Raw genomic sequence first — 22,234 nt, 5'->3', positions numbered from 1 at the left:
TCTTTGTGTGTTCCAGCATCCATTTGAGCAATCTCTCTCTCTCTCTCTCTCCTCTCTCTCTCTCCCTCTCTCCTCTCCTCTCTCTCTCTCTCTCCTCTCTCTCTCCTCTCTCTCTCTCTTCATCGCAATGTTACTTCGCTTTTCGTCCTATTCCATTTTTCTTGTTACATCTGATATCCATTCTCGCCTCATCTCGGGTACTCCTCCTCCTTCCTCCTCCTCCTTCTCCTCCTCCATGGCTCTCCGTCCAGCGACCTCCCACCATTCTCCTCCTTTCGCCTTTACCACTTTCCTAAGTCTTATTGGACACAATCCTGCACTTACCGCAAAAAAAGACTACCCGAGAAGCGTAATCTTTCACCCCTAAAGGAAAAGGGGAGAGGAAAATAAAAGTAAAATTACGGGTGGCGAACGAATCTGGTAGTCCTTGACCCTTTTCGGTTTCTGAGAACATTTTACTAGAAACCTGAAGGCTGTGGCTCAGAGCTTGGAAATGAGCAAATGATATACGGTTCTGGAAGTTGTCAAGGTCAGCAGAGGCAAAGTAGCAAGTCTGAGCATAAGTTCTTTGGAAGCTAGAGAGAAAACATATAAAAAAAATCATATTCATAGCACAGGAAGTTGTTTTGGTGTTTATTTGCGTCAGACCTGCACACAAGGTAAGCCGTCTGCGCCAAGCAAAGGCAGACTCAGCTCTGCTCCGCGTGTCTGAACCATTCTCCTTGCCTGGACCTGAGCCGCAGCGCCGCCTGGCCTCGCTGGGAACAAGATCACGTTTCTCTCACTAATTCATCGTGAGAACGTGTGTGAAAACTGAGTCAGTGTGTTCATTTCTGGTGCCCAGCCTCCCTTGGCATTACCAACCACCACCACCACCACCACCACCACCCACCACCACCACCGCCGCCGCCACCACTACAGCCACGATGTCAAATTCATTCCAACATTTCCTGCACCACGCACTAGCAGCACAATACATTTCCCTGCACACCACGAGCAAATAATACGGGGGACAAACTCCCACGCTGAGCACCGAAGGGAATAAATAAACAAATAGATGAACACATAAATAAATAAATAAGCATAAGTGTGTTTGCAGCACGAGCAAGGCTGTATTATTTTGCAGACTATTTGTTCAAGTCTTTCAGTGTTCTCCAAAGATTATTGTCTGATTAAGAAACCTGCACATGGAGCAAGACAGAAACAAAAAAAAGCCTCGGAAACACAAGTTGAGATATGTGACGCAGGGAGGCTGCAGATTTCTCCTCTTACCTTTTTCCTTCTTTAATCCTATCCATTGTTTTCCAGCTTACTGCAGGACTAAGAAGACAGTAATATCTCTCTCCACTCCCTCACCGTCGCTCCTCAGCTGCATCGACATTCGGCACACAAATAAAGAAAATTAAATTGCCAACACGTTAAATGACTCTTTTGTTGCAATATTTACACAAGAAGACAACTCGGCACAACTTCCGCCTGCCCTGGCTTAAAACGAAGCAAATTTCACAGATACTTGCGTATTCATGGAAAGTGAAATTTTGCATATGATCAGCAAACTTTAGCAAGTCGCTCGAAAAAGATGAGATTTTACTTACAATTCAGAAAAAAAAGGAAAGATTGAACTTGGAAGCATGTCTCTAAATTTAACCATTGAAATCAATGTACTTCTTACTACAGACAAACTAACTGAAGCACCTGAACACCACAACTCGGCAAACGCACATGAAGAAAGGCATCCTCTCAGCTAGTCAGTCCCGCGTCTGTCGTGTGCTAATTCTCGGCATGGAATCAAAAATAGCCTCGTCAGAATTATGGCCGGTAAACTCCATTACTTCCTCACCGCTGCGCCGCCAAGCACGGAGGGCCCCGAGCGAGGCGACATCCCTCCGGATCGTCCCCTCACCTGAGCTATCCTTAGCAGGACCAGCCACCAGCCAGGCGCTATCTTCCAACAGACTCTTACCAGGGTGGAAGACGAAGATGTGCGTTTCAGTACCAAGACTTCCATTTAGATTCCCCTTTTTTTGTCTCTTCTTCTACCCGCGCCTCAAGCACCCCGCGAAACCTTCCTAACTCCCACCATAACGCGAGATAAGACCCTCCTGGTGACCCGAGGCTTGGCGGGCTGTGTTGGGGTGCGGGGCGTCTGGCGGGGAAGGAACCTGTCATCTGTCCGCCTTTCGACCACCACAGGGCTGCATCAGTGAAACCAAACCTTGTGAGGACAATTGCAGCCAAGTGTCTCCAGTCTCGTCGCCTGTGATCGGAAGGCGAGTCGGTGAAGGCGTGTCAAAGCCGGGCAGCGACTCAGGAGCGGCGAGGAGCCGAGTGGTGGTGGTGGTGGTGGTGGTGGTGGTCGGAGGAAGAGACGGAGAAGGAGGAGAGGTAAAAAAAAAAAAAAAAAGGCGAAAGAGAAAAGAGGAAGAGGAGGAGGAGGAGGCATCGAGTGTTCTTGGCCTGTTGAAAGCCATCTCACAACCTCTTTTTCTGTTGTCGTTGTCATCTTTTTCCGCCATCATCACCGCCGCTCCTTTTTTCACCTCTTTCAATACGAAAAGGGAAAAACACACACACAGATAGATAGATAGATAGATCTTAGAGAGAGAGAGAGAGAGAGAGAGAGAGAGAGAGAGAGAGAGAGAGAGAGAGAGAGAGAGAGAGAGAGAGAGAGAGAGAGAGAGACTCCAGGCCATTACGGTGTTGATCCCTTGCAGGTAAAGACAACTCACACAGCGAAGCCTTCAGCCACACACTAACGTCTTCACTTGCCTGCTGTTTTCATTCTTTCCATAATTATCAAGTTCACTTTTTTTTTTTTTTTATTACGAGCTCGTATTTCTGTTATATTCAATCTTTTCTGAAAACTGAACAGCCTTGCCTTTTTTTTTTTAGATTTTTTAAATTTTGCTAGCACGATCAAGTCACCAGACACGCATTTTTCCCCTTCTCGATATAATATATATATATATATATATATATATATATATATATATATATATATATATATATATATATATATATATATATATATATATATATATATATATATTTTTTTTTTTTTTTTTTTTTTTTTCGCGGCGACACCATCACTCCTTTCCCAGTCGTAGAGAGAATCGCCCTTGACTGCTTGCTTTCCTGCCCCTTGATGGTGCTAAGTGCGGGAGGGGGAGAGACAGGAGCGGGATAATGGATCTAGTGGACGTCACTATTCTTTCTAATAAGCCTCTTTACCTTTTATCTTACGCGGTGAAAGAGAGAGAGAGAGAGAGAGAGAGAGAGAGAGAGAGAGAGAGAGAGAGAGAGAGAGAGAGAGAGTGCCAATATGTGTTGGCATAGAGGCATGCAGAGGCGCCATTAGGTCAAGTGACGGCCGGAGTGAGTGCTCGTTAGGCCTTTGTGGAGCTGCTTGCCTCGCCTTGCCTCGCCTTTCACGCTTTACGACCTTATATTTGGCGCTTTGTCATCGCCACACACACACACACACGTTCTCCACACCACCTCCTTTTCTTCGTTATTCTGATATTCCTCCTCATTCTTGTCAACATTCTCTTCCTTGCGCTCATTATCTTTCTTTCCTTCCTTCCTTCCACATTTTCTCTGTGGGGCGGGGATCGGTACAGAAACTTCCAGACAGGTGCCGTGAGTTTATTTGCGGGCGCTGTTCACAGGCGCAGTTAGATTCCTCAGACACTGTCACAGCAAATATACAACAACAGAGGCCTGCCAACAACCAATTAAGTGAATACGAAATCCTACACGAAATTAGCGGACACATCACAAGTTATAATATAAACATAGTCTGGAAATGTTATACTAATCCAACTCCATAGAAAATCATGTTTCTATCAAATATCACCAACAAGGTACATTCACAATAAGTACTTAACAAGATCACCCAAATACTTTTAACTGTAATCACATACACTTCACATGTTCATCAAAGTTAATACTGAATAAATATATCAATCACAATACATCATAATCCCATCATAATACAAAGTGCTTACCCAAACTCCAGGTGGTACTTAAATCACAATAAAGGAAAACCATTGCAGGCGTGTATGTGTGGTGTTTTTGGTAGGCGTCCAGTCAGCCGAATGACCGAGACCGTGGCAGTACCCAACGAGGTGTAAACCGCATTACTGGAACCTACCTCGAACTTCTAATGGTGTATCTATGTACTCCTACAATACTCCCCCCTCAAGAACGGAGTTCACCTAGTAATATAAATAATGAGGGTGTTGATTGAAATACACTGTCCTCCCTGAACGAGTTGTACGAGGGAAGTTAGGTATGGTATGGCGAGGAAGATCAGACTGGAAATGAGCAGAAGGGGAAGGTGTAGAAGCAGAGATATCAGGCAAAGGAGATGAATTAGAGTCTAAGGTAGATGTCGTCAGGTCATCTCTATCATTAGATGGTGCTTGTCTGGTGATTGGTATATAAGCTGGCTTCAAACGGTCAATAGATCCAGACGTGTCACCCTGAGGAAGTCTGAGGATGAAATATTTCGGGTCACGTTGTATTACTTCATAAGGTCCCGAATAAGGAGCTTCTAAACTTTTGCGAACTCTGTCAATCCGCACCCAGACCTTCAATCCGCACCCAGACCTTTGAACATGAAAACAGAACGTTAGGAACATATGGTTTAGATGAGGAGTGACATTCACCTAATGAAAAGTTATAAAAATCAATGGCCTGCATTTCTTTAATCAAGCGGTGTATAGTATCTTTGTTTGTTGATATTGGCGAGTCTTTAGTGATAATTGCAGAAGGACACAACATATGAGTTCCTGTGACAGCAGTGAATGGCGAGTAACTGGTCATATTAGGTGTCAAGCGATATCCAAGTAAGACTATGGGCAAAGCATAAAACCAGTTCTCTTGTCTAGCATGTATCGCTGATTTTAGAGAGCGGTGATGGCGTTCAATGATACCGTTCGCTTGAGGATGATAAGCAGTTATTCGCATGTGATGGAAGCCAATAATTGAGGAAAGCTCGGAAAACAACTCATTTTCAAATTGAGCACCTCTGTCTGTCACTACCTGTAGCGGTACTCCAAAACGAGAAATCCAACCAGCCACGAATGCAATAGCGACGGAGCTCGCGGTGGTGTCTATTACAGGTATAGCTTCCGTCCATCTTGTCGCTCTGTCAATGCAAGTGAGAAGGTAACTGTATGGGAGAGGGTATGGGTAGTTAGGAAGAGTAGCAGGAGGCAATGGTCCAACAATATCTATATGAACAGTCTGGAAACGATCAGTAGGAGTAGAAATAGGAGAAACTGGTGATATTGTGTGTCTGTGTGTTTTAGCTTGTTGACATTTAAGACAATTCGTTACAAACTCCTTTATATCTATGTCCATACAAGGCCAGAAATAACGTTGTTTAATTATTTTAGCAGTGGTTTTAATACCAGGATGAGGTAGATCGTGTAATGAATGAATGACATTTATCCTAAGAGAAGAAGGAACAAACGGTCTTGGTGCGTTGGTAGATGTGTCGCACCACAGAGCAAGATTAGAGGGCAAGGTATAATTGGATAATCTCTCCTTGTACAAACCGACCTCGGTGTCACCTTCCTGGGAACGAGCTATGCCACATAAGTCGAAAGAATCAACTGAAATTGCACATGATGGTCTTGATAAACAATCGGCAACAACATTGTTGTCCCCACGGATGTACACTACTGATGATACATATTCAGAGATTAAAGAAAGTTGCCGTTGTTGCCTATCAGACTTTGCAACTGACTTAGAATGAAAGGCAGAAACTAAAGGTTTATGGTCAAGGAACAAGGTGACCGAGTGGTCATCAATGAGTGTTTTAAAGTGAATGACAGCCAAATAAGAAGCTAAGAGTTCTCTGACATAGGTGGAATAGGTTTTCTGAGTGTCAGAGAGCTTTTTGGAATAAAATCCTAGAGGCGTAGGCGTGTCATCTATAATCTGGTATAGAGCTGCGCCAACTGCGAAGCTCGAGCTGTCAGTCACAAGCTGGTAATCAGTTGCCTTCTGAGAGGGATAGGCGAGGGTAGGACAAGTGACTAGGGCTTGCTTCAAATTGTTGAAGGAGTCCCTTGCAACATCTGTCCATGAGAGAGATTTAGAAGATGGATTATGCCGTAAGAGTTCTGTCAATGAATAAGCAAACATCGGCAAAATTAGGGATCATTGGTCTAAAGAAATTTAGCATCCCCATAAAACGGCGCAATGCAGTTGAAGTTTGAGGTAAAGGAAACTCTGAAATTGCAGTGATGCGGTTTTGAGGTGGTCTAATTCCATGAGCACTGACCTCATAGCCAAGGAAGGTGAGCGAGGACTTGAAAAATTCACATTTATCTATAGATAGTCTTAAGTTGTGTTTTGCTAAAGTAGAAAGAACAGTCTTAACATCAGCAATGTGTTCTTCAAGAGTTGTACTAGCTACTAAGATGTCATCCAAGTAGGTGAAAGTGTTCTTAACATTAACCAATATGGTGTCAATGAAGCGCTGAAAAGTGGAACCTGCGTTTTTAAGACCAAAGGGCATATACAAAAATTCAAACAGACCAAACGGTGTGCATACTGCAGTCTTAGGTACATCATCTTTGGCCACAGGGATCTGTAAGTATGCACGCTGTAAATCAATCTTTGAAAATATGGTCTTACCCTTAAGTGACATGGTGAGACAGCGCAAAGGTGGTATGGCATATTTATCATTCACAGTTACGTTATTGAGTCCGCGATAGTCACCACAAGGTCTCCAAGCACCGGGCTCCTTCTTAGACACGAGGTGCAGAGAAGACGCCCAAGGAGCGTTAGAGCGCCGAATGATTCCGGCATTAAGCAAAAACTGAAATTCATCTTTAGCCGCTTTGAGCTTCTCACCTGTCAAAGGTCTTGCTTTGAAATGTATAGGAGGTGAGTCACCTGTATCAATACGATGGTGTATAGTTTCCACAGGAGGTGTGGTAGCTGACAACTGCAAAGGTGAAGTGAGAACCGGAAACTGAGAAAGTAGTTCAACAGCTTTTGAGTCTACCCCATTATAATTAACCAAATATGAAGAAATAGGAGAATAAGAAACTTCAAGAGGAATCTTACATTGGGTAGAGGAGTCTATTAGCGACTGGTCTTTACAGTCTACCATTAGTGAGTTAGCTGCAAGAAAATCGGTTCCCAAAATTGGATGTATAACGTCTGCAATGACGAAAGACCAAGGGAAAGAACGCCTAATACATCGTATCCCAAGGTCTACATCGACTTCACCATAACAACGTATGGGTTTACCTGAAGCATTAGTAAGAGTAACAGCAGTTGGCCTGAGGAATGGATTCATTAGGTAGCAGCGAAAGTGATGAACCAGTATCTATCAAAAATTGGTAATTCTTGCAACCGATTGTGGCACTTACTCTAAGTGGCAGTCCGACGGTCGCAACTGATATTTCTACGGACTGCCCTACTAGTTTCCCGCCTGGTGGAATACGCGAGCGGGGGAAGAAGAACGAGAATTAGGGCGAGAATCTGGCAAAATATTAGAAGCCGTAGAAGAAAGTATACACCATCGTTTACGTGATTTTGCCCTGTTACCATAATACAGATGGTACCTGCACACCTGAGGACGCTGACCTTCATGAAAGGCGCACACTCCAATGGGAACACAAGTTCTAGAAAATACATTATCCTGACAAGCTGAAGTGAAATTTGGGCCTCTATTACCATTATCTCTGTTCTGGCTCGCAGGCCTGGACCCTTGTCTACCTTCCACCATGGAAACATTAGCGCTGTTGTTTACACTCGCATTACTTGAGCCATAGGCCAACAATGTCTCAGCTACACGAGCCAGTTCCTCTAGTGTAGAGCTCTCCTCATATGTCACTAGGAAAGGTCTGATGCTACTAGGTAATGCTTTCAAAAACTTTAACTTTATAAAGGAATCATCCACCCCTAGTTGAGCAGCTATTTTACGCAACTCTCTCAAATACGTGGAAGGTTTGTCACACATTATGTTTTGATTAACAAGAGAGTCAAGAAGTTCAGGCTTTGACCTGATGAAAAGAGATATCAAAGATTGCTTTAATTCACCATAGTCTGAAGAATTGATGACTTTATCACTCAATTGATTGATTACTCTAAGTGGCAAATTTGATAATATATGGTGAAATTTGGTACTTGAAACAATGATCTTGGCAAGAACAAACTGTGATTCAATTATTGTAAACCAGCATGTTACTGAAGTCTCATCAAAGGGTGGTGGTTTGACGGCAACACCTGCGGTCACGGAAGGAACACTATCCTGCGACGCACTAGATGTAAGTAGCGAACCCTCGTCCTGGTTCGGCATAGTTCCAAGGGCATACTCGTAGATTCCAAACAGGACAAAAGTAAAATAATAGAGTACCTGGAGGACCAGCATATAGTCACTGTGTAGTTATAGTCTGCCACCAATCACCACAGACCGTAGGCCATCCCTGCCTCCACGATGATCACGTTACGTCTGGTCACTCCGGGGTCACCACATGTGGAGCGGGGATCGGTACGGAAACCTTCCAGACAGGTGCCCTGAGTTTATTTGCGGGCGCTGTTCACAGGCGCAGTTAGATTCCTCAGACACGGTCACAGCAAATATACAACAACAGAGAGGCCCAAACTCCAGGTTGTGCTTAAATCACAATAAAGGAAAACCATTGCAGGCGTGTATGTGTGGTGTTTTTGGTAGGCGTCCAGTCAGCCGAATGCCGAGACCGTGGCAGTACCCAACGAGGTGTAAACCGCATTACTGGAACCTACCTCGAACTTCTAATGGTTTATCTATGTACTCCTACATGTGTGTGTGTGTTTGTGTGTGTGTGTGTGTGTGTGTGGCAAGGAGGGGGTGGAAATAACTATACATGACAGAAAGGTTTAAATGTGTGTGTGGAGGAAAGTGTGCATTAAAAAAATAAATAGGAATACAGAATGAGTGAAGAAGAGGATAATGAAGGATAAGGTAGAGGAGAAAGAATACAGCAAAGATGAAGAAAAAGATACTGAAAGATGAGATATGATAAGAAGGAAAAAGAATACACTGCAGGAGGAGAAAAAGGATGTAAATGAAGGATATAACAGAAAAGTATAATGAAAGATAGAATAGAAGCAAAAAGAACACAGGAGGCATGAAGAAAAGAATATTACTGAAGGATGCGAAAGGAAAAAACACACTCACCAAGGCCAACAAAAAGGAGGGAGAGAGAGAGAGAGAGAGAGAGAGAGAGAGAGAGAGAGAGAGAGAGAGAGAGAGAGAGAGAGAGAGAGAGAGAGAGGAATAAAATAAAATAAAATAAAATAAATAAAAAAATGAAAAGGCTCACTGAGGTGCCAGTCTCTACATGACAGAGCCAAAATAATTACTCTAAAGTTAAGAAGTGTCTTGTATAAGGAAGTACAGACACAGACAGGAGCTCCAGACTTTACCAGACTGACACCAATACTCACGTGGCAAAGAGGACTCCATGTACCAGCCGGCAGGGACAACAGCAACCTTGGCTATGAGTTGCTGTCTCACGTCTGATGCCTCAAATATGACGTTCTCAAAGGTGAGCATTGACACGGCCTCATCTGGTACATACAGCCTGACAAAGGGTCTGTTGTCAGTATTTGTATTGGGAAGATATGGGTGGTGTTTATTTATTTGTGTATGTCTCTCTGACGTTTTTATTTTATTTTATTTTTTTTTTATGCAGGAGGGACACCGGCCAAGGGTAACAACCCCCCTCGCCCCCTCCACCCCCCTCAAAAAAACACTTCATGCTGGTCCCTGAATAGGGTCCAAAGCGGTAGTCAAAACCTGAAGGATAAGTGTCTTGAAACCTCCCTCTTGAAGGGATTCAAGTCACAGGAAGTGGAAATACAGAAGCAGGCAGGGAGTTCCTGAGTTTACTAGAGGAAGGGATGAATAATTGAGAATATTGGTTAACTCTTGCATTAGAGAGGTGGGCAGAATAGGAGTGAGAGAAAGAAGAAAGTCTTGTGCAATGAGGCCGTGGGAGAAGGGGAGGCATACAGTTAGCAAGATCAGAAGAACAGTTAGCATGAAAATAGCAGAAGATAGCAAGAGATGTAATATGAGAAAGAGGCTGAAGACAGTCAGTTAGAGGAGAGGAGTTGATGAGACGAGAAGCTTTTGATTCCACACTGTCTAGAAGAGCAGTATGAGTGGAATCCCCTAGACATATGAAGCCTACATGGACAGATAAGGTCCCTGTACAGAGTTAGCAGCTGAGGGGGGGGGAGGAGAAAGACTGGAGGACACATTCCAGAACATCTAACTTCATAGAAGCTGTTTTAGCTAGAGATGAGATGTGAAGTTTCCAGTTTATATTATAAGAAAAGGGCAGACTGAGGATGTTCAGTGTAGAAGAAGGGGACAGTGAGGAAGAGGGGATAGTTATCTGAAAGGATGTGTTGGGTTGATAGATGGAAGAATTGAGTTTTTGAGGCACTGAATAATACCAAGTTTGCTCTGCCCCAATCAGAAATTTTAGAGAAATCAGAACTCAGGTGTTCTGTGGCTATCCTGTGTGAACTCTTTACTTCCTGAAGGGTTGAACGTCTAGGAAAATAATTTGAAAAGTGCAGGGTGGTATCATCAGTGTAGGAGTGGATGGGACAAGAAGTTTGGTTCAGAAGGTCATTGATGAATAATAAGAAGAGAGAGAGGGTGACAGGACAGGACCCTGAGGAACACCACTGTTAATAGATTTAAGAGAAGAACAATGACTGTCTACCACAGCAGCAATAGAACGGTCAGAAAGGAAACTTGAGATTAAGTTACAGAGAGAAGGATTGAAGCTGTTGGAGGGTAGTCTGGAAATCAAAGCGTTGTGCCAGACTCTATCAAAAGCTTGTGATATGTCTAAGGCAACAGCAAAAGTCTCACCAAGATCTTTAAAAAAAGGATGACCAAGTCGCAGTAAGGAAAACCAAAAGATCACCAGTAGAGCGGCTTTGATGGAACCCTGTACTGGTGATCAGATAAAGGTTGTTAAGTGATAGATGTTTAAAGAATCATCCTGTTGAGAATAGATTCAAAAACTTTAGATATGTAGGAAATTAAAGCAATAGGACGGTAGTTTGAGGGATTAGAACAGTCACTATTTTTAGGAACAGGCTGCATGTAGGCAAACTTCCAGCAAGAAGAAAAGGCAGATGTTGACAGACAGAACTGAAAGAGTTTGACTAGGCAAGGTGCAAGCATGGAGGCACAATTTCGGAGAACAATAGGAGGGACCCCATCAGGTCCATAAGCCTTCCGAGGGTTTAGGCCAGCAAGGGCATGGAAAACATAATTGCAAAGAATTTTAATAAGTAGCATGAAGTAGTCAGAGGATGGAGGAGAGGGAGGAACAAGCCCTGAATTGTCCAAGGTAGTGTTTTTAGCTAAGGTTTGAGCTAAGAGTTCAGCTTTAGAGATAGATGTGATAGCAATGGTGCCATCTGGTTGAAATAAAGGAGGGAAAGAAGAAGAAGCAAAGTTATTGGAGATGTTTTTGGCTAGATGCCAGAAGTCATGAGGGGAGTTAAATATTGAAAGATTTGGACACTTTCTATTAATGAATGAGTTTTTGGCTAGTTGTAGAACAGACTTACCATGGTTCCAGGCAAAAAATATAAAGCCTATGAGATTTTGATGATGGAAGGCTCAAGAACCTTTTGTGGGCCACCTCTCTATCATATATAGCATGAGAACAGGTTGTGTTAAACCAAGGTTTGGAAGGTTTAGTTCAAGAAAAGAGTGAGGAATATACGCCTCCATGCCAGACACTACCACCTCTGTTATGCAATCAGCACACAGAGATGAGTCTCTGACACAGAAGCAGTAGTCATTCCAAGAAAAATCAGCAAAATACCTTCTCTGGTTCCCCCAACTAGCAGGGGTAAAATGCCAGAGGCACTTCTGCTTATGGAATGCTGAGGAGAGATTGGAGCGATGGGACAAGCTACAAATATGAGATTGTGATGGGAGGAGCCCAACAGAGAAGAGGGTGACAGCATAAGCAGAAGGATTAGAGGTTATGAAAAGGTCAAGAATGTTGGGTGCATCTCCAAGACAGTTACGATTATGAGTAGAGTGTTGCACCAATTGCTCTAGGTTGTGGAGGATGGCAAAGTTAAAGGCTAGTTCACCAGGAAGGGAGAGGAAAGCCAAAGTTGGTGGTGAACATTGAAGTCTCCGAGAATGGAGATCTCTGCAAAAGGGAAGAGACTCAAAATGTGCTCCACTTTGGAAGTAGTCAAAGAATTTCTTATAGTCAGAGGAGTGAGGTGAGAGGTATACAGCACAGATAAATTTAGTTTGAGAGTGACTCTTGTCATAGGCAGATGGTGGAAAACTTGGAAAATTCAATAGTGTGGGCACAAGAGCAGGTTAAGTTGTTGCACACATAAATGCAACATCCAGCTTTGGAGTGAAAATGAGGATAGAGAAAGTATGAGAGAATAGAAATGGGGTTAATGTCAGTTGCCTCAGACACCTGTGTTTCAGTGAGGAAAAGAAAATGAGGTTTAGTAGAGGAGAGATGGTGTTTTACAGATTGAAAATTAGATCTAAGACTGCGAATGATGCAGAAGTTAATGAAGAAAAAATTGAGGGGGATGTCAAGACACTTAGGGTCAATACCAGAAGAGCAGTTCGACCTGGGGACGTTTGTGGTCCCCTCCCCAGATGGGGACTTTAAGGCTGGTGTAGGAGTTGTCATGATAATTTTGAATTTTGAGTGAAGGGTGTATGTGTAATTAGGTGCTTGTAGTTTTGTGTGAAGGAAGAGAGTTGTCTTTAAAGGGCAGGCTGTGACTTCCACCTTGTATAGGAAGACACAAAGAGAACTGTTCAGTGAGATCATAGCTGGATTTAATGATAAGTTCACAGCACTCCCTGATCCAGTGCTTTAGACTTCACTGGGAGTAATCATTTCAGCAGATGTCTACTACCTCCTCCTTGTAATATTCTCTTCTGTTTCTCACTTGGCATACCTCTGAATAACCTCAGTGTCCCTCAGCAGTCTTTGCCAGCAGTTCACCCACAAATGTCTGGCCCTGAGGAGGAGAGAGAAGAGGCTCAGGAAAGAAAATACAGCACAGATGCAATTTCTCTCAACTCCTGCCCTTTCTTATGGAAGGATAACAGATGAGGTATAATTTTACTTCCTTCATCTATCTATTTATCTATATACCAGGCCACCAATCCCAGACAAAAGCACCACTCACTCACATACACATCACTCACACTCTTAGGCCCATCAGTCTCTGGTGGGAAGGAACAGTCTTGTGAACCACCCTACAACACCCTAGCAACCATACTTATAAAACTCTGCTATGGTTACATCCTAGCTAGTAAGGGAACTTGAATTATGGGACTTGAGTGCTAAGTGACTGTCCTAGCAGGGGACTCTGTTGAGTTACTTTCTTAAGGTGCTAACACCACTACCGGCTGACATAAGCAGACATGTAGCGCTTTTTGATGAATCTTGCATGAAACGGCTGATAACGAGTAAAAATGATATGTATAATAAAACAAATATATTCATTTAATGGTTCTCAACAATAATCTGACTAGTTTAAGCTTAATTATTGAAGGTATTTATTTACCACTGTTGTCATTTTGTCAAAACAACAATCAGGTGGTGCCAACTTTGACTGCACACCAAGGTGGTGCATGCATCACTGTGTTACTGATGACCCTGCTGGTGGTCTGCTGTGAGGGCCCCAAGTCATCCACACTGATGTGTTGCATCTTGCCTGTTGTGAAGTACCACAGAGTGATGGACACTTGCATCTCAGGGGAGAGAGCCTTATTTCTTGAAATTGGTCTCTTCAGTATTTCCCACACAAAATCAATCACAATGATCCCAGTACAGACCAGCCGATATGTCTTCAGCTCAGTCATCCAACTCATTCAGGACTTCCTTCTTGTCATGAAAAGTCTGTTGCTGCTGCTGGCAGTGTCAGTGGAGTTAATCTAGCACAGCCTTGCTTGCTGATAGGATGCAATCTTAAAGGCAGGTTCACACTGGCTGTGATGCTACACTAGCTATACGATGCGTATGATGCAAAGCTGTGTAGCTTCCAGTCATTACTGCTTGTTGCTCCCCTAGGAAGAAAAGGTGCAAACTGTTTGCTATGGAACAACTTATAGAAGAACTACAGAAATACCCGTGGTTGTATGTTGGTCTTGCTGGATTTATTTCATGCACTCAATTTCTTTTTCTTTGCCACAGCTAGAAGCAGTAGTTCCTCCTCAAGAGACCACAGAGCAATGTCTCCCATGATGCTGCAGATGCACTGAGCTACTGAGTGATGTGACAATTGATGCAAGCACTGTCTGACAGCACAGCATCATTTACGGTGTGAATACTCACGTGGCAAGCATCGCATCGCCAGCGTCAGGCTATAGGATTGCACAGCCAGTGTAGCATTGCAGCCTAGGTGAACCCATCTTTTATGATGCATCTTGAGGACTTCAGACGGTATCTTTCAGAATTTAAGTGGCAAGTTCCACCATATTGAGGATGTAAAACGATGATTTAATGTTTAAGCAGTAATTTAGTGATAATGCATATGGTCCCAGGAGGTTTGGCTTAACAAAATGTAAACTTACAAGACTGTGGTCTGCTTTTGGTAAGGTTTTTTGAAACTGTTAACCGACAAACATGATTTATTTTTACTTACGGTAGCTATGATGCCTATTTAAGTGTGTACAAATTGTAGGATGATAGATAAAAAAATAAGAGGAAGAAAAGTTAATATATAAATTTCTATATCTATACAATTTTTAACTCATAACTCCTTAAAACTAAATCAACTCATTATTATCTAAAAATTATCAGTGACAAAAGTAATTACTGCTAAATCAATTTTATGCACATTCTACACAAAGATGTTTTTATAGTAGGGAAAAGATATATATTAGTGTGTGACTTTCAACGTAACTTAGAAAATGTGTACTTATGCATATGAAAAATATATCTTAATGAAATAAATAAAAATCTTTACATAAAATCTGTGAGCAATGCAGACATACACAACGAAAAAAGTAAATAGCACATAAAACTAATGATGAAGTATCACTTTAAAGAAGAAAGGCTTACATTTGAGAAGTGTGATTTATTGCATCATCAATCAACCCCTGCAACACACTCCATATCTGTGTGAATTGGGGTGTTCCTCTGCTTCCCCCTGCAGGGTGTGTCCATGGCTGCATCTCTGGCCTTCAGGTACTCCTCCAGTGTAGTGACAAACTCAGTACCAAGATAGTCTGAGTGTGTGTCCATGGCTGCATCTCTGGCCTTCAGGTACTCCTCCAGTGTAATGATAAACTCAGCTCCAAGAGTGTCTGTGAAGCCACTTGACAAGCAGCCTACATTGTAATTGCAGACGCCCGTCACAATTGGGAAGTTCACTGTCCTGTCTGAAGTATTCCAATACTTGGAACAATTCTCCACACTCATGAATGCAGGTGTTCATTGCAGGTCATGCCTTTGAGGCATCTCATCATCTTTTCATCTGACGTCAGATGATGCATCAAATGATACATCACAATTCATCACATCACCACTGTCAGGTTTGAAAACAGCTGATCTACTTTTTTCTATTACAATTTTTTTTTTTACTCACAGCAAGGCCTGTAATGCACTAAGCATACTGAAGGTATGTGGTGGTGGTAGCTGGCCAAGTCACAGAAGTATGTATTTCCTGGGTCATGGCATTCTGTCATAGTCTTCACAGAAGATAATAACACAATTTCTCTCATAAATTTTATGAGTTGTGTGGGTGGTCTGACACCAGCGTGGCAGTACACACATGCCCTGTCCTCACCTTAGGCCAACTGAGTACTGACTCATTATCAAGTAACTACTGCCCCACTCCCTCCCCTCCCACCACTTAAGGATAACATGCCACACATCTGAAGAAAGTCTTAAAAAATCATGCACACACAAAAAAAAAAACAGATACAGTACATGAAAAATAGCAAAACATAAGGAGTACCACAAGGTGTAATCTAAAGCCTGATTGTAAACAAGTCACACCCCAGACACACGGCTCAAACTTTGGCAGATTGTTGCCAAAGTGCTGGATGATTTTTCAGCGTGCACAGCCCAATTTTGTTTTTTTGCATACATTTTCATTCAAAAATGTGGATTACAGTCCCTTAATTAACTTGGTAATTTCTGTCCATCTCCTCACCTTGAAAGCCTCACCATCAAACATTAAGCCAGAATTTTTGTAAACAAACTGAATGAATGTATCATGATAACATAAATAATACTGCTTTATTACTCCATACATACGTATGGAGTATATGCAAAAAATAAACTTGATTTGATAATTCCTGTCTACCCTACCTTTAAAGTCTTGTCATCCAGGTACTGGGCCAGAGTCCTTGTCAATAAACTGAACACCTCTTGATAACAGAATGAATATTGTTATATTACTCTATCCAAAAAAATTTACCTTGATTTCTGTCCATTTCCTCACCTTCAATGCCTTGCCATCAAACTACAACCCAGAATCTTTGTCAACAAACTGAACACCTCATGATAACAATAATAGAAATGATAGTTTTATTACTTAAAAAAAAAATCAAATAAATAAATAAAAAAAAATCCTGTCTGTCTCCTCACCTTGAAAGACTTGTCATCCAGCACCAAGCCAGAGTCCTTGTCAACAAACTGAACACATCATGTTAACAAAGATTATACTGTTTTGTTACTCTTTATATGCAACATTTAAGGCAATCATGCCTGTCTGTCTCCTCACCTTGAAGGCCTGGCCATCCAGCACCAAGCCAGAATCCTCGTCAACAAATTGAACAGTGATGGCGATGGGCTGTCTGGCCTGCACTATGCTGGGCTGCTGCAGGACCATTGCTGCACTCATCTGTGTTGAGCTGAGGGAAGGCAAAAAGAAGAAATCACTTATGCACTGAGGGGAGACCAAAAGATGACCAGCTATTAGATCACTTATGTGACTCCAATAGCAAATAGTAAATACTGAGATCCTTTTCTCTCCTTTTTGGCATGTCAGACTTGAGGTTTTCAGTCTAGGCCTAATCCCTAGAGACTTCCATTAATGTACCCTGATTAAGTTAAATTTAAGAGATAGGAAGGAATTGGTTCTTAAATAGAGTGGTGGATGAATGGAATGGACTCAGTAATGAGGCTGTTAATTCTGATTCTTTTGTGAGCTTTAAAATAAGATTACACAGGTTTAAGAATGAGGATGATAGGTGGAAATAGGTAGGCATGTTTTGTACAGGGACTGCCATGTATAGACCTGATGGCTTCTTACAGCTTCACTTATTTTCTTATTCTTCTGTTCTTACACCAGACACTTATCCTTTGGATGGTCCTTTTGACCTCTCTTTAGGGGCTGGCACTCTCATTGGGCTTTTTTTTGCACTTTTTGTTGCCCTTGACCAGTCCCCCTCTTACATAAAAAAGACTTGTACCTACCTGAAGGTCTCCACCAGGGTGGCAGTGAGGACTGGAGCATAGCTGGGGAAGGTGATGGTGAAAGAGAGGTTGTACCCTTCCCCGGGCTTGCTGACAGACAGGTCGGTAAAGGTGGCAGTGCTGTTCCTGTAGGGAACTGTGGTGGTGCCAATGAGGATGGCACCTGGCGGAGCTCCTGACAAACTAGCTGTGACCTGCCAGGGATCACTCTTGTGGCCCAGGTCACTAATGGGTGCACCCTGAGGAGAGGATGAGAGAGAGAGAGAGAGAGAGAGAGAGAGAGAGAGAGAGAGAGAGAGAGAGAGAGAGAGAGAGAGAGAGAGAGAGAGAGAGAGAGAGAGAGAGAGAGAGAGAGAGAGAGAATAATTATTGGTGGATCTTTGAGTCCTTTCATGAGAAACAAAAAGGCCTGAAGGTTTATTACACACACACACACACACACACACACACACACACACACACACACACACACACACACACACACACACACATACAAAGACACACACAAGGACTGAATGAATACAGAGATGGGATAAGGAGTGTAGCCCAGCCCCTGTATACCACAAGTAGACAAACAAAGGTGATGGTGGCAAGAAATGTACATAAACTGATGGATGAATAAAGATGGAGACAGAACCAGAGATGTGTAGCTCAGGTCCTGTATACTACAACTACAGACACACCTCTTTACCCAGTACAGTGACAGACGGCTGCATTTCAAACACTGTGTACTGCACCACACTGCTGGGCACACCACTCAGCACCAATATACTGGATGGCTCGACATACTCTGTCACTGCCAGGCTCTCCTTGATCTTCTCTGCCACCTCCTTCTCCTGCTGCTTGTAGAACGGTTCAACATCTGGAATGACAACAGTGCCTTCCTCCTCTGTGGCTTTTGGAGGGGCTTCCTTGGGTGGTGGCTCGATGGGGTCACTCACCTGAGGAAGAGAGGTGGGGACTGGAGGAACACACTACCTCTGTTAATGATTCAGCTGTTGACAAAGTGCAGGAGGACATGATTCAAGGCAGTAAAGGGGCAGAGAACAGTGCCATTTTACCAAGAGGAGTTACAGGAGGGAGAGGTGATTCAAGTTAGAAAAGGGACAAAGAACAGTGTCTGCCTTAAGAGAAGGCACTGGAGGAAGAGATAACATAAGATCACAAAGGAACAGAGAGCAGAGATTCACTTTACCGAGAGAGAGGCACAGTTGCTGCACGATTCGTCCTGGAATCTATTGATGGCCTTTTCCAGACTCTGCACCAGCTTCTCATAGGGAATCACCTCCCCGCCAGTTGCTCCCTTCTCCCCCTCACCATTCAGGCTTGTAGTTGGAACGCTGGCCACTTCAGCCTAAACAAATTTAAGTTATATTCTTAAACATTTTGTTCTCTTTGGTAATTATTTTCATATATAATGAATAGTAAGAATCTCATAGGCAATTTTGTCACAGTCCTTGTTAAACTACCACTATCTATCTATCTATATACCAGGCTGGCAATCTCACACAGGATGGCCCAGAAAAAGCATCACACACTCCTGCACACATCACTCACACTCTTAGCTCCATTAGCACCTAGCAGAAAGGGACAGTCTTGTGGACTGTTACATCCCAGGAGCTTAGGCACAGCACAGCTGTCCAAATACTTCCACAGCAAGGCATCACAGCATAAACTGGTTTAATTCTGCCCTTTCATGGTGAGATCATTCCCTATCACAAGAGTAATAAAAATGACCTTGAAAATCCAGACAAATTCCATTAGATCTACAATTAGTTGAAACTCCCAAACCTTTAAGAACAAGTCTTGCATGTTGAGCTACTAGCAAGGGAGATCAGGCAGCCCAGACAGCCAAACCAAACACAGCCACACCCAACATAGCCACAAACAATATGGTCACACACAACACACAGACCCAACAAAACCAGACTCAACACAGCCACACCAAACACAGCTGCACCCACCACAGTCGGACTCAACATAGACCAGACCCACCAACACACATCCTCACCATCACTTCAGCCAGCACTATACCCACCTCCAGCCTTCCCTGCTGTCTCTTGGAGTCCTCCCGCATAACACTGATGACCCTGATGTTGTCTGGGGATACCTCAAACAGGTTGGCCAGATTCATCACAAGGTTCTGCTCATAAAACTCATCTTCCTTCACCATGAGGCCACTGGTGAGGGTGATCACGGGTGTGGTCTTGATGTCAAGGACGTGGCCTCCGCGCAGCACCACATGGACCAGCTTGGCACTACGCTGGAAGTAATTGGTCCCTACTACCTGCAGGGGAGGGTCTGGGTGAGCTGGAGAGATGGCAATAGGGACAGGCATGCCACAACAGTGTTTCCCTTGCTTAAAATTATCAAGGAGAGCTATGACAAAACTGACAAGGAGAGACATGACAAGACTGATAGGAAGGCATGACAAAACTGACAGGAAGAGGCATGACAAAACTGACAGGGAGAGACATGACAAGACTGACAGGAAGGCATGACAAAACTGACAGAGAGGCATGACAAAACTGATAGGGAGAGACATGACAAGACTGACAGGAAGGCATGACAAAACTGACAGGGAGAGGCATGACAAAACTGACTGGAAGAGGCAAGGCTGAGTTGTTGTTCTGTTACCCTAAACTAGCAGGGAGAGACAAGGCAGAGCAGTTGTTCCTTTGCCCCAAACTGACAGGGAGAGGCAGGGCAAAGTACAGAGTTCCAGTGCTTCAAACAATACAACACAACACACAGCCATTCCTTACATTCCCTACACAACACAACACACAGTCATTCTTTACATTCCCAACACAACACAACCATCCCTTACATTCCAAACACAACACAGCACACAGCCATCCCTTACATTGTCCAGTGTGGGAAGGAAAGCCTGAGGGTGGGTGGGGTCCTCAGGCAACAGCTGGTAGCCAGCTGCAGAGATGTTAAGGTTGGCTGGGGGAACAAAGACACTATCCACATAGATGTCATAACGCTGAGGCTTTGGGAAGAAGATGCGTAGGACAACAGCCTCGGAGGATGGACTGTGTGGCAGGTGCAGACACAGCACCTGAGGATGTGATGTGAGTGGAGGATCAGTGTGGTGAGGTTAGGTTAAAGATGCAGCACCTGAAGCAGTAAGTGATTAGATTAGGTTAGATTAGGCTGGGTTAGTGTTGGGTGAGGTTGTGCTGGGTCAGTGTGGCTTAAGTGAGGTTAGGCTGGGTTGAATGATGTTAAGTTATGTGTCAAAAAGATTGGTGTGAATTGCCTGCTGTTTATCTCCAATTACTATTATTATTATACTGCTGAAAATTACTACAACTACTACTACCACGGCTGCAATCACTGTCTACTACTACTACTACTACCATTCCAACCACTGCAACTACTACAAGCACCATAGCAGTACCTGAGGGGGCGTGCTGGTCATGGCCATCTCATATGTCATCCCGGTCACCACAACTGAGAAGAAGGTTGAGATTCGCTCCTGACACATGTAGCCTGCACACCAGCCTCTGTCCATTGGTCCATTGAGGAGATCCACGTACCCACTGGGGCCTGGAGAGGAGGAGGAGGAGGAGGAGGAGGAGGAGGCGGCATTAATGACACTTACAAAAAATCCCAAGTGGAATTGACAATCTGGTAAATAGATTTAAAGGAACAAGATAAAAGTCTGGCACATCGACAGATTTATGGAGACAAGAGGAGAAGGTGACTTGTATTGCTCACCAGGGTTGGCAATGAGGGCGATGGGGGAGAGGCGCCACACCTCTGTGTCTGTGTCTATGCTCTCAATGATCATGAGGTGGCGACGCAGCGAGAAGCACTTCCATGCCTGCCACGATGGAACCACAGCACAGGAAGCATCACGGACAATGCCTGTGGGATGAGACAAAAGGAGAGTATGGGGAGTGTTAAGGGATCTCAAACAACAATAAGTCTTTAGTTTCTTAAGTGCCTGGTTTGGGTGCAGTGTGTGTGCAAGTGTGTGTTGTAGAGCTGTGTGGATATCTGACACACACACACACACACACACACACAGGAAAAGTACAAGGAGACCTACATAGAACTATAAAAAGGGGGAAGATATGATAAAGAAAAGTAATAAGGAAAAGGATTTGTGGGTGATTATCCAGGACACACTGTCACCAGAGAAGCACATGTGGGAATTTTGGCCACGCATAGAGGATTTTTAGTAACATTAGAGTGGCTTTTACCTACATGGACATGAATATGACGAAAAAAATAATTACAACCATGATTATGCCCTGAGTTAGAGTACGCTGCAGCAACTGAGGAAACTGGAAAGAATGCACAGGACAGCAGCAAAGATGGTGCCAGAATTGAAGGAAAAGACTTATGAGGAGTGACTAAGAATGAGATTAATAACACTGGAAGAGAGAAGAGAAAGGGGAGACTTAATAACAGTGTGCAAATCAATAAACAGTATGGAAAAGTTAGACCGACAAGTTTTGGAGATACATGTAAATAAGGAAACAAGATGTAGAAGAGGACATACAAAAAGATTAAGAAGAGTAAATGTCTCAGTGACATCAAGAAATATAGTTTCCTATACCAAAGCACTGATCTCTGGAATAGTTTAAGCTGTAATAGTTTTACAGTTGCTAGTGTAAGCAAATTTAAAGAGAAACTGGATAACTGCAGCTATGGAGACAGGTCAAATGACATCAGGACACACACACACACACACACACACACACACATACACACTCCTTTACAATTTGTTTGTTCATCGTAACATC

General features: G+C 43.3%; 2 protein-coding genes across 3 annotated transcripts; both read right to left on the bottom strand.

Annotated features, from left to right (window-relative positions):
* Positions 1-11,384: 11,384 nt before the first annotated feature.
* On the bottom strand, positions 11,385-18,075 carry LOC135097113 (uncharacterized). The gene is made up of 4 exons (XM_063998871.1): positions 17,978-18,075; positions 17,472-17,696; positions 16,777-16,906; positions 11,385-13,056 (listed from the first exon to the last, which is right to left on the bottom strand). The coding sequence occupies exons 1-4, from the start codon at positions 18,073-18,075 to the stop codon at positions 13,006-13,008; spliced, it is 504 nt and encodes a 167-aa protein (XP_063854941.1). The 3' UTR covers positions 11,385-13,005.
* Positions 17,911-21,966, bottom strand: LOC135097101 (fibrocystin-L-like). 2 transcript variants are annotated; one of them, XM_063998864.1, is made up of 6 exons: positions 21,201-21,945; positions 20,881-21,029; positions 20,338-20,538; positions 19,510-19,758; positions 18,667-18,825; positions 17,946-18,412 (listed from the first exon to the last, which is right to left on the bottom strand). In XM_063998864.1, exons 1-6 carry the CDS (start codon positions 21,271-21,273, stop codon positions 18,143-18,145), a joined length of 1,101 nt encoding a protein of 366 aa, XP_063854934.1. In that variant the 5' UTR covers positions 21,274-21,945; the 3' UTR covers positions 17,946-18,142. The 2 variants fall into 2 exon arrangements, with proteins under 2 accessions (XP_063854935.1, XP_063854934.1); XM_063998865.1 differs by lacking the exon at positions 20,338-20,538 and having other exon boundaries at positions 17,911-18,412; positions 21,201-21,966.
* Between the last annotated feature and the right edge of the window lie 268 nt (positions 21,967-22,234).

Source organism: Scylla paramamosain, unplaced genomic scaffold (genome assembly GCF_035594125.1).
Source record: "Scylla paramamosain isolate STU-SP2022 unplaced genomic scaffold, ASM3559412v1 Contig12, whole genome shotgun sequence".
NCBI classification, from domain to species: domain Eukaryota; kingdom Metazoa; phylum Arthropoda; class Malacostraca; order Decapoda; family Portunidae; genus Scylla; species Scylla paramamosain.
Note: the sequence above shows the minus strand (reverse complement) of the source record. Positions and strands in the feature narration are given on the sequence as shown.

Excerpts from the sequence above, each read along its gene's own strand:
- LOC135097113 (XM_063998871.1), bottom strand. The coding sequence starts at position 18,075 with ATGTACATTTCTTGCCACCATCACCTTTGTTTGTCTACTTGTGGTATA. Across the intron at positions 16,907-17,471 it reads ACCCTGGTGGAGACCTTCAG|CTCAACACAGATGAGTGCAG; the intron begins GTAGGTACAAGT and ends GCCTTCCCTCAG. Across the intron at positions 13,057-16,776 it reads TGGATGGCCAGGCCTTCAAG|GGCCAGACATTTGTGGGTGA; the intron begins GTGAGGAGACAG and ends TCTCCTCCTCAG.
- LOC135097101 (XM_063998864.1), bottom strand. The coding sequence starts at position 21,273 with ATGATCATTGAGAGCATAGACACAGACACAGAGGTGTGGCGCCTCTCC. Across the intron at positions 20,539-20,880 it reads TGACCAGCACGCCCCCTCAG|GTGCTGTGTCTGCACCTGCC; the intron begins GTACTGCTATGG and ends TCACATCCTCAG. Across the intron at positions 18,826-19,509 it reads GACAGCAGGGAAGGCTGGAG|GCTGAAGTGGCCAGCGTTCC; the intron begins GTGGGTATAGTG and ends AAATTTGTTTAG.